The sequence below is a fragment of the Aquarana catesbeiana genome, linkage group LG08, assembly GCF_042186555.1.
Source record: "Aquarana catesbeiana isolate 2022-GZ linkage group LG08, ASM4218655v1, whole genome shotgun sequence".
NCBI classification, from domain to species: domain Eukaryota; kingdom Metazoa; phylum Chordata; class Amphibia; order Anura; family Ranidae; genus Aquarana; species Aquarana catesbeiana.
The window spans coordinates 290125376-290141218 of record NC_133331.1 but is presented as its reverse complement, the minus strand read 5'-3'; the positions used below and the strand labels follow the sequence as shown (position 1 = coordinate 290141218).

At 43.1% G+C, this 15843-nt stretch overlaps 1 protein-coding gene across 1 annotated transcript in view; it reads right to left on the bottom strand.

Annotated features, from left to right (window-relative positions):
* Positions 1-989: 989 nt before the first annotated feature.
* The window catches only part of LOC141104742 (uncharacterized), a 352606-nt gene continuing 337752 nt past the window's right edge, over positions 990-15843 (bottom strand). Inside the window, exons 9-10 of the mRNA XM_073594446.1 lie at positions 13324-15302; positions 990-2471 (exon numbers count right to left, since the gene is read on the bottom strand). Coding sequence (XP_073450547.1) covers positions 1062-2471; positions 13324-15302 — 3389 coding nt within the window. The 3' untranslated portion in view covers positions 990-1061. The remainder of the gene's footprint in view (positions 2472-13323; positions 15303-15843) is intronic.

The following is a 15843-nucleotide window of genomic DNA, read 5'->3' as shown; positions in this document are numbered from 1 at the left end:
CCGGGACAGTTGGGAGGTATGAAATCGCCACCTTGTGAAATATAAATATTGCAGCCTACATTATGCTTCATCTTTTTGCCCTCTGCTTTTGTGGTCCATTCTTCTATTAGGTTACATTGATGATTACGCAGGATCTGCAGGACTCCAGGATTTTGTTGGAATCCTGGGACAGTCCCATGGAATCCGGGACAGTTGGGAGGTATGAAATCGCCACCTTGTGAAATATAAATATTGCAGCCTACATTATGCTTCATCTTTTTGCCCTCTGCTTTTGTGGTCCATTCTTCTATTAGGTTACATTGATGATTACGCAGGATCTGCAGGACTCCAGGATTTTGTTGGAATCCTGGGACAGTCCCATGGAATCCGGGACAGTTGGGAGGTATGAAATCGCCACCTTGTGAAATATAAATATTGCAGCCTACATTGTGCTTCATCATTTTGCCCTCTGCTTTTGTGGTCTGTTCTTCTATTAGGTTACATTGATGATTACGCAGGATCTGCAGGACTCCAGGATTTTGTTGTAATCCTGGGACAGTCCCATGGAATCCGGGACAGTTGGGAGGTATGACATCACCACCTTGTGAAATATAAATATTGCAGCCTACATTATGCTTCATCATTTTGCCCTCTGCTTTTGTGGTCCATTCTTCTATTAGGTTACACTGCTGATTACGCAGGATTTGCAGGACTCCAGGATTTTGTGGAAATCTCGGGACTGTCCCGGATTCCACGGGACCGTTGGGAGGTATGACATCACCACGTTGTGTTATACTGTATAAATACTGTAGTTGACGTTGTGTCCCTTCATTTTGCCGGCTGCTCTGTGGTCCGTTCTTCTATTAGGTTACATCGATGATTACCCACACAGATTATACCTCACATCACATCCAGACAATGAAAAAATAAAATAAAATAAACAATAATTTTATAATAATATATAATTTTAATATTCATAAATGTAAAAGTAAAAAATGCAAAAACTGAAGAAATACAACATAATTGGCTCAATTCACTAAGCTTTATAACAAGTAGAAGAACTGTCTTCTCTCCGATTAGACTTATGTGATCTGTAGAACATTTACCGCACTCTGAAAGCTGTTCGGATGCTCTGAGATGTGTCTTGTCATGTGTGCAAGAAGTGACTGTTTCTTAGCGAAACATTTCCCACACTCTGTACATAAATAGGGACGCTCACCTGAATGAACTTTCTGGTGTCTAACAAGGCTTCCTTTTTTAATGAAACATTTCCCGCACTCTGGACATGAATAAGGACGCTCGCCTGAATGAATTCTCTGGTGGGTAACAAGGCTTGCCTTCAAAGTGAAAGATTTCCCGCACTCTGAACATGAATAGGGATGCTCACCTAAGTGAATTTTCTGGTGGGAAACAAGGTTTTCTTTGATAGTGAAACATTTCCCGCACTCTGAGCATGAATAAGGACGCTCATCCGTGTGAATTTTCTGGTGTCTAACCAGGGCCGCTTTTGTGATGAAACCTTTCCCGCACTCTGAACATGAATAGGGACGTTCACTTGAGTGAATTTTCCGGTGAGAAACAAGGCTTTCTTTGGTAGCGAAACATTTCCCGCACTCTGAACATGAGTAAGGACGCTCACCCGTATGAATTCTCTGGTGATTAACAAGACTTTCTTTTGTGGTCAAACATCTTCCACACTCTGAACACGAATAAGGATGCTCACCGGAGTGAGTTCTCTGGTGTAGGAGAAGCTGTTTTTTCCGGAAAAAACCTTTTCCACACTCCGAACATGAATAGGGGTGCTCCCCAGCGTGGTTTCTTTGGTGTTGATGAAGGTTTCCTTGGTCAGAAAAACGTTTTCCGCACTCCGAACAGGAGAAGGGACGCTCACCCGTATGAATTCTCTGGTGTTTACGAAGGTTTCCTTGCTCAGAAAAACATTTCCCGCACTCCGAACAGGAGAAGGGACGCTCGCCCGTATGAATTCTCTGGTGTTTATGAAGGTTTCCTTGGGCAGAAAAAGATTTCCCGCACTCTAAACAGGAAAAAGGACGCTCACCAGTGTGACTTCGTTGGTGTTTCAGAAGGCTTCTTTTCTCTGAAAAACATTTTCCGCACTCTAAACATAAAAAGGGAAGCTCACCCGTATGAATTCTTTGGTGTATAAGAAGGTTTTCTTTCTTGGAAAAACATCTTCCGCACTCTGAACAGGAAAAGGGACGCTCACCAGTATGAAGTTTCTGGTGTGTAAGAAGGGAACCTTTGCTTGGGAAACATTTCCCACAATCCGAACATGAATAGGGACGCTCACCAGTGTGACTTCTTTGGTGTATACGAAGGCTTCCCTTTTCAGAAAAACATTTCCCGCACTCTGAACAACAAAAGGGACGCTCACCAGTGTGAATTCTCAGGTGTACAACAAGGCTTTCTTTCTTAGAATAACATTTTCCGCACTGAGAACAGGAATAAGGACGCTCAGTCTTGTGAGTTTTCTGGTGTTTATAAAGTCCTTTTTTGTTAGTGAAGGTTTTTCCGCACACCAAACATGACAATGAGCTCCCTCCTGTGTGAGCTCCCTCATGGTATAAAGTAGATTTCTGGGGATCAGATGGATCTGTTGATCTGTCAGCACTGTGGGAACTTAGATGGACATCTGAAGCCATAGTATGGGATTTTTCAGAAGCTTCCTCAGGATTAGAAGGACCCATTGATCTTAGATGGACATCTGAAGTCATAGTATGGGGTTTATCAGAAGGTTCCTCAGGATTAGAAGGATCCATTCTTAGATGGACAACTGACGTCATAGTATGCGATTTCTCAGAAGATTCCTCAGGATTAGAAGAGTCCATTGATTTTAGATGGTCATCTAAAGTCATATTATGGGATTTCTCAGAAGGTTCCTCAGGATTAGAAGGACCCATTGATCTTAGATGGACATCTGAAGTCATAGTATGGGATTTCTCAGAAGGTTCTTCGGGATTAGAAGCTATAGTATGGGGGTTATCAGAAGAAGCCTCAGGGTTAGAAGGATCCATTCTTAGATAGACAGCTGACGTCATAGTACGCAATTTCTCAGAAGATTCCTCAGGATTAGAAGAATCCATCGATTTTAGATGGACATCTGAAGTCATAGTATGGAATATATCAGAAGGTTCCTCAGGATTAGAAGGATCTATTGATCTTAGGTGGACATCTGAAGTCATAGTATGGGATATATCAGAAGATTCCTCTGGATTAGAAGGATCCACTGATATTGCCAACCAGGAAAATGTTACTTTTGGGGAACATTGTGTGATGTCACCATCTTCTGCAGTACAATCTGGCGATATTATAGGACGTCTTTCCGATTTATTTAAACTCCAAAAATACTGTCCGTCTGCTGAAAAACAATTTTTAAATATATGTTATGTTTGTTTTTACACTCCTTTTATACAGAAATCATGTCTATCGTTCAACACTTTCTCTGAGCTCAACTGAATTGGATACAATCATAACAGCAAACGATGAATATAAAACAGATCAGATGATATACCCAAACCATACTAGGCAACATGTTCCAGAAAACTGTCCAACAATGGACATACTATATTAGATGGCCAGAGACAGTGGACATGCTATGTGAGATGATCCTAAAGGGAAGAGAAAGGCGCCCCCTAAGTGCAGTGGTTAAAGATTTATTGCAGGCACATTATTACAAACGGTAACGCGTTTCAGAGTATGCACAGCTCCTTCGTCAGACTGGGGGGGGCTGACGAAGGAGCTGTGCATACTCCGAAACGTGTTACCACCTTCACCTGATGTCACATCCTCTGCGTTCCTTCCAGCTTGGTTCCAGAACCCGGGCTGCCTCATCGCATCTTCACCTTCTCGCCAATCCACCAGGGACTCTGACAGCTGCATGACGGCTCTGTCTCTCTCCCCCAGACAGACGAGGATTACAGCGATCCGCATGAGGATAAATCATTATATGCCTATGACCTCATACTATCTTGTGTTATTAATCCCATTGTGCCTGTAATTAATCTCTTAACCACTGCACTTAGAGGCGCCTTTCTCTTTCCTTTATGATGATCCTCCAGAGCTGCTTCTTCTCTACAAAGTGTTGCCTTCGGTGCCATCTCTCCACTGCTATTAAGGACCGGATAGCCAGCCTCACCAGAGCGCCCTCCTCTCTCCCTCCTTTATGTGAGATGGTCAGAATTCCAAAACATGCTACAAGAGTAAAAATAAAATTGAAATTAAAAAAGAAAAAATACTATAGCTAGCTGACAATCTTTTAAGAGCACGTTTTACTGAGGAATGGAGATGGACTTTGCATATGATGTACAGTATCTCCTCCTCATTTGTTGGGAACATGACGTTATATTGAGGAATGGAGATGGACTTTTCATATGATGTACAGTATCTTCTCCTCATTTGTTGGGAACATGATGTTATATTGAGGAATGGAGATGGACCCTTCATATGGTGTACAGTATCACCTCCTCATTTGTTGGGAACATGACGTTATATTGAGGAATGGAGATGGACCTTTCATATGGTGTACAGTATCTCCTCCTGATTTTTTGGGAACATGACGTTATATTGAGGAATGGAGATGGACCTTTCATATGGTGTACAGTATCTCCTCCTCATTTGTTGGGAACATGACATTATATTGAGGAATGGAGATGGACCTTTCATATGGTGTACAGAATCTCCTCCTCATTTGTTGGGAACATGACGTTATATTGAGGAATGGAGATGGACCTTTCATATGGTGTACAGAATCTCCTCCTCATTTGTTGGGAACATGACATTATATTGAGGAATGGAGATGGACCTTTCATATGGTGTACAGAATCTCCTCCTCATTTGTTGGGAACATGATGTTATATTGGAGGAATGGAGATGGACCTTTCATATGGTGTACAGTATCTCCTCCTGATTTTTTGGGAACATGACGTTATATTGAGGAATGGAGATGGACCTTTCATATGGTGTACAGTATCTCCTCCTCATTTGTTGGGAACATGACGTTATATTGAGGAATGGAGATGGACCTTTCATATGGTGTACAGAATCTCCTCCTCATTTGTTGGGAACATGACATTATATTGAGGAATGGAGATGGACCTTTCATATGGTGTACAGAATCTCCTCCTCATTTGTTGGGAACATGACATTATATTGAGGAATGGAGATGGACCTTTCATATGGTGTACAGAATCTCCTCCTCATTTGTTGGGAACATGATGTTATATTGGAGGAATGGAGATGGACCTTTCATATGGTGTACAGTATCTCCTCCTCATTTGTTGGGAACATGACATTATATTGAGGAATGGAGATGGACCTTTCATATGGTGTACAGAATCTCCTCCTCATTTGTTGGGAACATGACATTATATTGAGGAATGGAGATGGACCTTTATATGGTGTACAGAATCTCCTCCTCATTTGTTGGGAACATGACATTATATTGAGGAATGGAGATGGACCTTTCATATGGTGTACAGTATCTTCTCCTCATTTGTATGAACATGATGTTATATAAAATAATGGAGGAGAACATTTCATATGGTGTACAGTAGGAATAAGGATCAAGTCTGCGGCAATGTAGACTTGGCTCCAAACTCTAGATGTCTACAGTTGAAAAAATACTGAGTGAGGAAGGACATGGACCTATTCATGAAATAGCAAAAACAATTGTAAAACTAAAGCAGAAAACCAAAATATTTAATAAACTGGACAAAATAAGCAAACCAACCATGACACCCTGGGTGATATCGCTGATGTCTTGGTTATTGTAAAGAAGGGAGGTGGACCTTCCTTCAAACTCTTTGTTGGAAAAATAACATTATACTGACAAATGGAAATGGACCTTTGTCACATTAAAATGTTTGCTTCCACAACAATCTAATATTTGGTGCTTTGTGTATTTGACATGCCCCGCCCCCCATGCTTTACTAACAGTTAGTACAGCCCTTTAATTACTGCTACCTCTGTAGAGTTAGGCTTACAATGTCATTGTCCTTTCTTGGAAAGGCCAAAAAAACATCCCTTGTATTGTGCCAGACTATAATGAACTACTTTGGAATTTGCTTCTGAGAAGTTTTGGAGAGTTAAGCTCCTGTGGATCTTGTTAAGTCATCATGTGGGTGTGAACTGGTTCTCAAGAAGCATGGATTTTTAATAAGCACATTTGTGGCATAACATATTACTTACAGTAAATAAGCGAAGACCACCTATGCTTATTATACACAAGGATAAGGTGACGTTTCCAAGAGAAACAGGAATTGCTAGTTTGCTGGTCTGCCAGTTATAACCTAGTCCTATTTCATCTGAGGCTGTGAAGGTCTCCCGATTTTCTATTGTTTTTAAATTATTCTGAGGCCTTAAACTTTTGAATTAAAATGTGAACCGTTTCTACTCTTTACTCACCCGAGCTCATATCCGGAGAAGATTTCTCCTCTTTAATGGTATCCATAACCTCATCCGCCTTCATACATTGCTGATCACCCATCACGTACGTCTCTTCTTCTTCCTTCTTCACCTCGGCTTTTATATCAATCAGTTCCTCACCCTAAAACCACAAAATGATAAAAAAAAAAATCCTCAAAATTAAACACTAAAACACAGAGACCTCAAAGATGAATATTCCTATATATATATATATATATATATATATATATATATATATATATATAACAGTTTGGAATCATTTTTAAGTCGTAGATGTTCCAACTCCACATACCTGATGATGGTGAGGGATGGTGTGACCTTCCTGTGTAGAATCCCAGGAATACAGAGGACGGGGACATCTCTCTGGTGGGTTCCCATTACTGGATCCATCTGTAGGAAACACACACACTGACTGAATACATTGTTTCTATGTGTTTATCAGATGATGGGGGATCTAGGTGGACCCTCCGTACTGCTCTCTCCTTTACAATAAAGTCTCCTCTTACCCGGTGATGTGAGGGGCGGCTGATTCTCCATCATGACGTCCTTGTAGAGATCCTTGTGTCCTTCTGAAGATGGATCATGGGATTGGTAGCTGTTTTTCAACTGTCCAGATGTCCTCTTCACTACTTCATTTATCCTGTGCACAATTAAATTATCACTAAGAACATTCCCAGAATCCTCCTCACCTCCCAAATCAGGTCTGTGTTTTAGCAATACAGATGAGCATGATGTAGGTGACTTCCCAGAATCCAGCTCACCTCTTGGATATGTGGTCATGTGATTTGGATAATCGGTTCTATATTTAGGATGTATCTGGTCTATAAACCAGAGGCTCTGGATGGACAGTTGGATAAATGGTTCTATATTTAGGATGTATCCGGTCTATAAACCAGAGGCTCTGGATGGACAGTTGGATAAATGGTTCTATATTTAGGATGTATCTGGTCTATAAACCAGAGGCTCTGGATGGACAGTTGGATAAATGGTTCTATATTTAGGATGTATCTGGTCTATAAACCAGAGGCTCTGGATGGACAGTTGGATAAATGGTTCTATATTTAGGATGTATCTGGTCTATAAACCAGAGGCTCTGGATGGACAGTTGGATAAATGGTTCTATATTTAGGATGTACCTGGTCTTCAACCCTTTCATACCTAAGCCTATTTTTGAAATTTGGTGTTTACAAGTTAAAATCCATATTTTTTGCTAGAAAATTACTTAGAGCCCCCAAACATTATATATATATATTTTTTAGCAGAGAATTTAGAGAATAAAATGGCGATTGTTGCAATATTTTATATCACATGGTATTTGTGCAGCGGTGATTTAAACGCAACTTTTTGGGAAAAGGGACATTTTCATGAATTTTAAAAAACAAACAGTAAAGTTACCCCAATTTTTTTGTATAATGTGAAAGATGATGTTACGCTGAGTAAATACATACCAAACATGTCACCCATTCGCACTTGTGGAATGGCGACAAACTACAGTACCTAAAAATCTCCATAGGCAACGCTTTAAATTTTTTTTACGGTAACCAGGTTAGAATTACAGAGGAGGTCTAGACGATCGCGACGATACCTCACATGTGTGATTTGAACACCGTTTACATATGCGGGCGCGACTTCCGTATGCGTTTTCTTTGCTGCGCGAGCTCGCGGGGACAGGGGCACTTTAAAAAAAAAAATTCTTATTTATTTTTATATTAATAAATTGTGTTTTAAAAAAATAATCAATTTTTTTCACTTTTATTGCTGTCACAAGGAATGTAAACATCCCTTGTGACAGTAATAGGTGGTGACAGGTACTCTTTATGGAGGGATCGGGGGTCTAAAAGACCTCCAATCCCACCTTTGCACTTAAAAGTATTCAGATCGCCGTTTTCGGCAATTCTGAATACTGTGTATTTTTTTAAAACCGGCGCCATTGGCAGCCGAGTAAACGGGAAGTGATGTCATGACGTCGCTTCCGTGTTTACTATTAAGAGGCTGGAATGAAGCCACTCACGGCTTTGCTCCAGTCTGTCCCCAGCTGCCGGAGGCGGCGGATTGGTCATCGGGCCTCCTGGTTGAACTGGAGGCCCGGTAAGAGCAGCGGGGGGGGGGACGTCCCCTCCTGCTCCTCCGGTATAACAGCCGAGCAGCTTTTAGCCGCATCGGTTGTTATACCAGGAAAGCCGATCGCCGGCTCTAAAAAACAGTACCGGGATGATGCCTGCAGCTGCGGGCTTCATCCCGGTATAACCCCGGAAAGCCGAGTACATACATCTGCATACGCTCGGCGGGAAGGGGATAAACCAGAGGCTCTGGATGGACAGTTGGATAAATGGCTCTATATTTAGGATGTATCCGGTCTATAAACCAGAGGCTCTGGATGGACAGTTGGATAAATGGCTCTATATTTAGGATGTATCTGGTCTATAAACCAGAGGCTCTGGATGGACAGTTGGATAAATGGTTCTATATTTAGGATGTATCTGGACTATAAACCAGAGGCTCTGGATGGACAGTTGGATAAATGGTTCTATATTTAGGATGTATCCGGTCTATAAACCAGAGGCTCTGGATGGACAGTTGGATAAATGGTTCTATATTTAGGATGTATCTGGTCTATAAACCAGAGGCTCTGGATGGACAGTTGGATAAATGGTTCTATATTTAGGGTGTATCTGGTCTATAAACCAGAGGCTCTGGATGGACAGTTGGATAAATGGTTCTATAATTAGGATGTATCTGGACACACATTATAAAATAACTCCGATATACAGGATGTGATATGTCTGTAGTAGTGGATGTTGGAGATAAAAGACATCACAGTGACTATGGAGGAAGAGGACGGAACATGACGGGAGGATTACTGGGTGTAAATAGAAAATAAGATCTTATTACCTCCTCTGTGTAATCCAGCGACGTCTCCTCTCCACCTCGTTCTTCTCTCTCCCTGAACTTCCTGTCTTTACCTTATAGAATGCCGTATCTTTTTCTTACATCATTTCCTGTTCCTACTTTACATCACTTCCTCTTCTTTCTTGACATCACTTCCTGTCTGAACGCTCCAGATGATCTTAGTGATATCGCCATCTTGTGGTGATTTCGATAACTGCATCCTGTGTTATGGAATATTTCGCCCTCTGCCCTGTAGCTCATTCTTCGGTTATATTTCATACATTATGACAACGTACGAACACATTATACTTCAGTTAAAACTGAATCAATAATAAAATATTTTATCTCTACTTTTACATCCTATGCAGGACACTGATGTGATTTGGATCTAAGAGATAGCGTAGAACAGCGAGAATGTAATGCAGAGCTTAGTGCAGTGATGGCGAACCTTGGCACCCCAGATGTTTTGGAACTACATTTCCCATGATGCGCATGCACTCTGCAGTGTAGTGGAGCATCATGGGAAATCTAGTTCCAAAACATCTGGGAAGCCAAGGTTCTCCATCACTGGCTTAGTATATCTGTCCCCCTCCACCTCGCCCAAGTAGCTAAGCAGGAGTACCATGAGGGTCTAGTGGCAACCTAGTTCCCCCCATATCACTAAGCATCTCCGCTACCCCCTCCCCTGTTCTGAGCCTTGGGAAAGCCCAGACCATATGCCAGAATGTCCCTTCCTCGGTCCTACATCTGGGACAATTCGGGTCTCTAGATGTGGGTATATTCTGGCCAATCTGTGCAGGGTGAAGTAGGCCTCCATGTATAAATTTAAGCTGGATGAACCTGTTATCATAGATGGGATGTAGGTGGGAATGGGGGTGACCCCCAGGCCGAGCAGGGGGGAATCCATCACCTGGTCCTCCTCCGCTCCGACTCTTCACCCACGCGCGTCCACCAAAGCCGACCAAACCTTGTCGAATTTAGCAGGGCACTGCCTACTCTCGTATGTGAGTTTGTATAGGGGTAGCACTGAATCCACCGCCTTCTTCCAAGAATTGAGGGTAGGGAGTTCAGCCGACTTCCAATGCAACATTATCTCCCTCCTAGCATAGAACAGCGAGAATGTAATGCAGAGCTTAGTGCAGTACTGGCGAACCTTGGCACCCCAGATGTTTTGGAACCACATTTCCCATGATGCGCATGCACTCTGCAGTGTAGTGGAGCATCATGGGAAATCTAGTTCCAAAACATCTGGGGTGCCTAGGTTCTCCATCACTGGCTTAGTATATCTGTCCCCCTCCACCTCGCTCAAGTAGCTCAGCAGGAGTACCATGGGGGTCTGGTGGCACCCTAGTTCCCTCCATATCACTAAGCATCTCCGCTACCCCCTCCCAATATATTCTGAGCCTCGGGCAAGCCCAGACCTTATGCCAGAATGTCCCTTCCTCATTCCTACATCTGGGACAATTCGGGTCTCTAGATGTGGGTATATTCTGGCCAATCTGTGCAGGGTGAAGTAGGCCTCCATGTATAAATTTAAGCTGGATGAACCTGTTATCATAGATGGGATGTAGGTGGGAATGGGGGTGGGTGACCCCCAGGCCGAGCAGGGGGGAATCCATCACCTGGTCCTCCTCCGCTCCGACTCTTCACCCACGCGCATCCACCAAAGCCGACCAAACCTTGTCGAATTTAGCAGGGCACTGCCTACTCTCGTATGTGAGTTTGAATAGGGGTAGCACTGAATCCACCGCCTTCTTCCAAGAATTGAGGGTAGGGAGTTCGGCCGACTTCCAATGCAACATTATCTCCCTCCTAGCATAGAACAGCGAGAATGTAATGCAGAGCTTAGTGCAGTGATGGCGAACCTTGGCACTCCAGATGTTTCCCATGATGCGCATGCACTCTGCAGTGTAGTGGAGCATCATGGGAAATCTAGTTCCAAAACATCTGGGAAGCCAAGGTTCTCCATCACTGGCTTAGTATATCTGTCCCCCTCCACCTCGCCCAAGTAGCTAAGCAGGAGTACCATGAGGGTCTAGTGACACCCTAGTTCCCTCCATATCACTAAGCATCTCCCCTACCCCCTCCCCTGTTCTGAGCCTCGGGCAAGCCCAGACCATATGCCAGAATGTCCCTTCCTCGGTCCTACATCTGGGACAATTCGGGTCCCTAGATGTGGGGTATATTCTGGCCAATCTGTGCGGGGTGAAGTAGGCCTCCTTGTATAAATTTAAGCTGGATGAACCTGTTATCATAGATGGGATGTAGGTGGAAACGCAGTCTTCCCATTCATCCTCCCCCCCCCCAGAGCTGGGATGTCCTCCTTCCATTTGTCCATTGAACGGGTGGGTTTAACGCCATGGCCTACCGTCAGGTATAGGTACAGAGTGGAATGGGGTTTGCCCATCGCGCTCGAAGTCAGCAGTCGTTCAGTTGAGTCTGGTTCCGTAGTTAACGTGTCTGGGAATTGAGCCCTGGCTGTGTGTCTCAGTATTTAAACTCAAAGAATTTGGGTAGGGAGTAGCGTCGTTTCATTTCACGGAAAGGCACGATCTTGCCATTTGCTGTTCTATGTTTGAGGGCGGTGATCCCCCGTTCGGCCCACTGTGAGGGGTCTGGTATGTCACAAAGGTGGGGCAGGGTAGGGTTACCCCACAGCGGGGTGTGTAGTAAAAGGAATTTTAATTGCTCTCCCGCAATATAATATCTTTTTTTTTTTTTGTACAGAATAAAAGATGGGGTTTTGTGGATCGATAATAATCGCGCCAAGCCTTAAAAAGGGTGCGGCAGATGCAACGCGCGTGTGCGGGACGGCCTTCTTCAGGGGGGTTCGGGTGGCGCGTGCACGCCCCGCCGCCGACCTGTGCTGTGATTGGACGCAGCACGAGTTTGGCAGAAGAATTTTAGCCAATGATTTCGGCTTAAACCTTGCTGATCGGCTGCGCGGCCAAATCACACACACAGAGTTCTGTGCTTGCAAACGCACGGAAATCCATCAGCGGTCCGGGCTTATTCTACTCCCTGAAAAGCAGGGAGAAAAAACTGCCAGATTAGTAAGTGAAAGCAACAGACCTTACACATTGCTAGGCACACAGTTAGCCTCTTAATTACCCCTAGACGTTAACCCCTTCCCAGCCAGTGTCATTGGTACAGTGACAGTGCATAGTATTATCCCTGATCCCTGTATTAGTGTCTCTAGCAGGGTCAGTGTCAGTTAGTGCAGGATTCCACGCCGCATTATCACAGTCCCACTATAATCGGCTGATCACCATCATTACATTATAGCCTCTACAGATGCCTAAATTGCTGTATATAGTATATACTTTTACACAAACCAATTAACATTCACTTTTTTTTTTTTTGTTCTTTACCAGAGACATGCAGCGGAATACATTTTTGCCTAAATTTGTGCAGATTTTTTTTTTTTACATATCTTTTATAACAGAAAGTACAAAATATCAGGGTTTTTCAAAATGTTTGGTCTTTTTTCATTTATATAATAAAAAAATACACTATATTGTCAAAAGTATTGGGACGCCTGCCTTTACACGCACATGAACTTTAATGGCATCCCAGTCTTAGTCCGTAGCGTTCAATATTGAGTTGGCTCCGCCCTTTGCAGATATAACAGCTTCAACTCTTCTGGGAAGGCTGTCCACAAGGTTTTGGAGTGTGTCTATGGGAATGTTTGACCATTCTTCCAGACGCACATCTGATGTTGGACGAGAATCCCTGGCTCGCTGTCTCCGCTCTAATTCATCCCAAAGGAGTTCTATCGGGTTGCGGTCAGGACTCTGTGCAGGCCAGTCAAGTTCCTCCACCCCAAACTCGCTCATCCATGTCTTTACGGACCTTGCTTTGTGCACTGAACAGTTCCACCCGATAAAAGCCATTGTACATTTGTCGAAACGCGTCAGCAGGCGTCATTCTCCACGATCAGACTTATGTGATCTGTAAAACATTTCCCGCACTCTGAAAGTTGTTCGGATGCTCTGAGCTGTGTCTTCTCACGTGAGCAAGAAGAGAATGTTTTTGAACGAAACATTTCCCGCACTCTGAACACGAATAAGGGCGATCCCCTGAGTGAATTTTCTGGTGAGAAACGAGGCTTTCTTTGCTAGCGAATAATTTCCTGCACTCTGAACACGGATAAGGGCGCTCCCCCGTGTGAATTCTCTGGTGTAGAAGCAGCTGGTTTTTCTTGAAAAAACATTTCCCGCACTCCGAACATGAATAGGGACGCTCACCAGTGTGATGTCTCTCGTGTTTACGAAGGTTTCCTTGGTCAGAAAAACTTTTTCCGCACTCCGAACAGGAAAAGGGACGCTCACCCGTATGAACTCTCTGGTGTGTACGAAGGTTTCCTCGGTCGGAAAAGCATTTTCCGCACTCTAAACAGGAGAAGGGGCGCTCGCCCGTGTGGCTTCTCTGGTGGATAAGAAGGGATCCTCTCTTAGAAAAACTTTTCCCGCAATCCGAGCATGAATAGGGACGCTCTCCAGTGTGGCTTCTTTGATGTTTCCGAAGGCTTCCTTTTTCGGAAAAACTTTTTCCGCACTCTAAACAGCAGAAGGGGCGCTCGCCCGTGTGAATTCTCTGGTGTGTAAGAAGGTTTTGTTTATTGGAAAAACACCTTCCGCACTCTGAACAGGAAAAGGGACGCTCACCAGTATGAAGTTTCTGGTGTTTAAGAAGGGACCCTTTACTTCTAAGACGTTTCCCGCAATCCGAACATGAGTAGGGACGCTCACCAGTGTGACTTCTTTGGTGTTTAATAAGGCATCCCTTTTGTAAAAAACGTTTTCCGCACTCCGAACAGCAAAAGGGACGCTCAGCCATGTGAGTTCTCTGGTGTATAACGAGTATTTCTTTCTTAAAAAAACATTTTCCGCACTCTGAACAGCCAAAGGGACGCTCACCCGTGTGAATTCTCAGGTGGGCAACAAGACTTTTTTTCTTAGCATAACATTTTCCGCACTCTGAACATGAATAAGGACGCTCAATCTTGTGAGATTTCTGATGTTTAAGAAGTCCGTTTTCCTTAATGAATGTTTTCCCGCACACCAAACATGACAATGAGCTCCCTCCTGTGTGAGCTCCCTCATGGCTTAAAGAAGGTTTCTGGGGATTGGATGGATCTGTTGATCTGTCAGCACTGTGAGAACTTAGATGGGATTTATCAGAAGGTTCCTCAGAATTAAAAGGACCTATTGAACTTAAATGGACATCTGAGGTCATAGTATGGGATTTATCAGAAGGTTCCTCAGGACTAGAAGGATCCATTGGTCTTAGATGGACATCTGAAGTCATAGTATGGGATTTATCAGAAGGTTCCTCAGGACTAGAAGGATCCATTGATCTTAGATGGACGGTTAAAGTCATAGTATGGGATTTATCAGAAGGTTCCTCAGGATTAGAAGGATCCATTGATCTTAGATGGACATCTGAAGTCATAGTATGAGATTTATTAGAGGATTCCTCAGGATTAGAAGGATCCATTGATCTTGGATGGACATCTGAAGTCATAGTATGGGATTTATTAGAGGATTCCTCAGGGTTAGATGGATCCATTGATCTTAGATGGACATCTGAAGTCATAGTATGGGATTTACCAGAAGATTCCTCAGGATTAGAAGGATCCATTGATCTTGGATGGACATCTGAAGTCATAGTATGGGATTTACCAGAAGATTCCTCAGGATTAGAAGGATCCATTGATCTTGGATGGACATCTGAAGTCATAGTATGGGATTTCTCAGAAGGTTCCTCAGGATTAGAAGGATCCATTGATCTTAGATGGACATCTGAAGTCATAGTATGAGATTTATTAGAGGATTCCTCAGGATTAGAAGGATCCATTGATCTTGGCACCTGGTAAAATGTTGCTTTTGGAGAACTTTGTTCAATGTCACGATCTTCTGAAGTATAATCTGGAGATATAATAAGACGTCTCTCTGATGCATTTAACTTCCATAAGTTCTGTCTATCTGCTGAAAAACAATTAACATAATATATATGTTAATTTTTACACGTCTTCTATTCAGAAGTCATGGCTATCATTCAACATATTCCCAGGGCTCTGGCATAAAATCGGGTACAATCATAATGCAAATTATGAATATAAACCAAATCATATGATACACCAAAACCATACTAGGTAACGCAGAAGACATTGTTATAATGAAGAATAGCGATGGACCTTTCATATGGTGTATAGTATCTCCTCCTCATTTGTTGGGAACATGACATTATATTGAGGAATGGAGATGGACCTTTCATATGGTGTACAGTATCTCCTCCTCATTTGTTGGGAACATGACATTATATTGAGGAATGGAGATGGACCTTTCATATGGTGTACAGTATCTCCTCATCATTTGTTAGGAACATGACATTATACCGAGGAATGGAGATGGACCTTTCATATGGTGTACAGTATCTCCTCATCATTTGATAGGAACATGACATTATATTGAGGAATGGAGATGGACCTTTCTTATGGTGTACAGTATCTCCACTTCATTTGTTGGG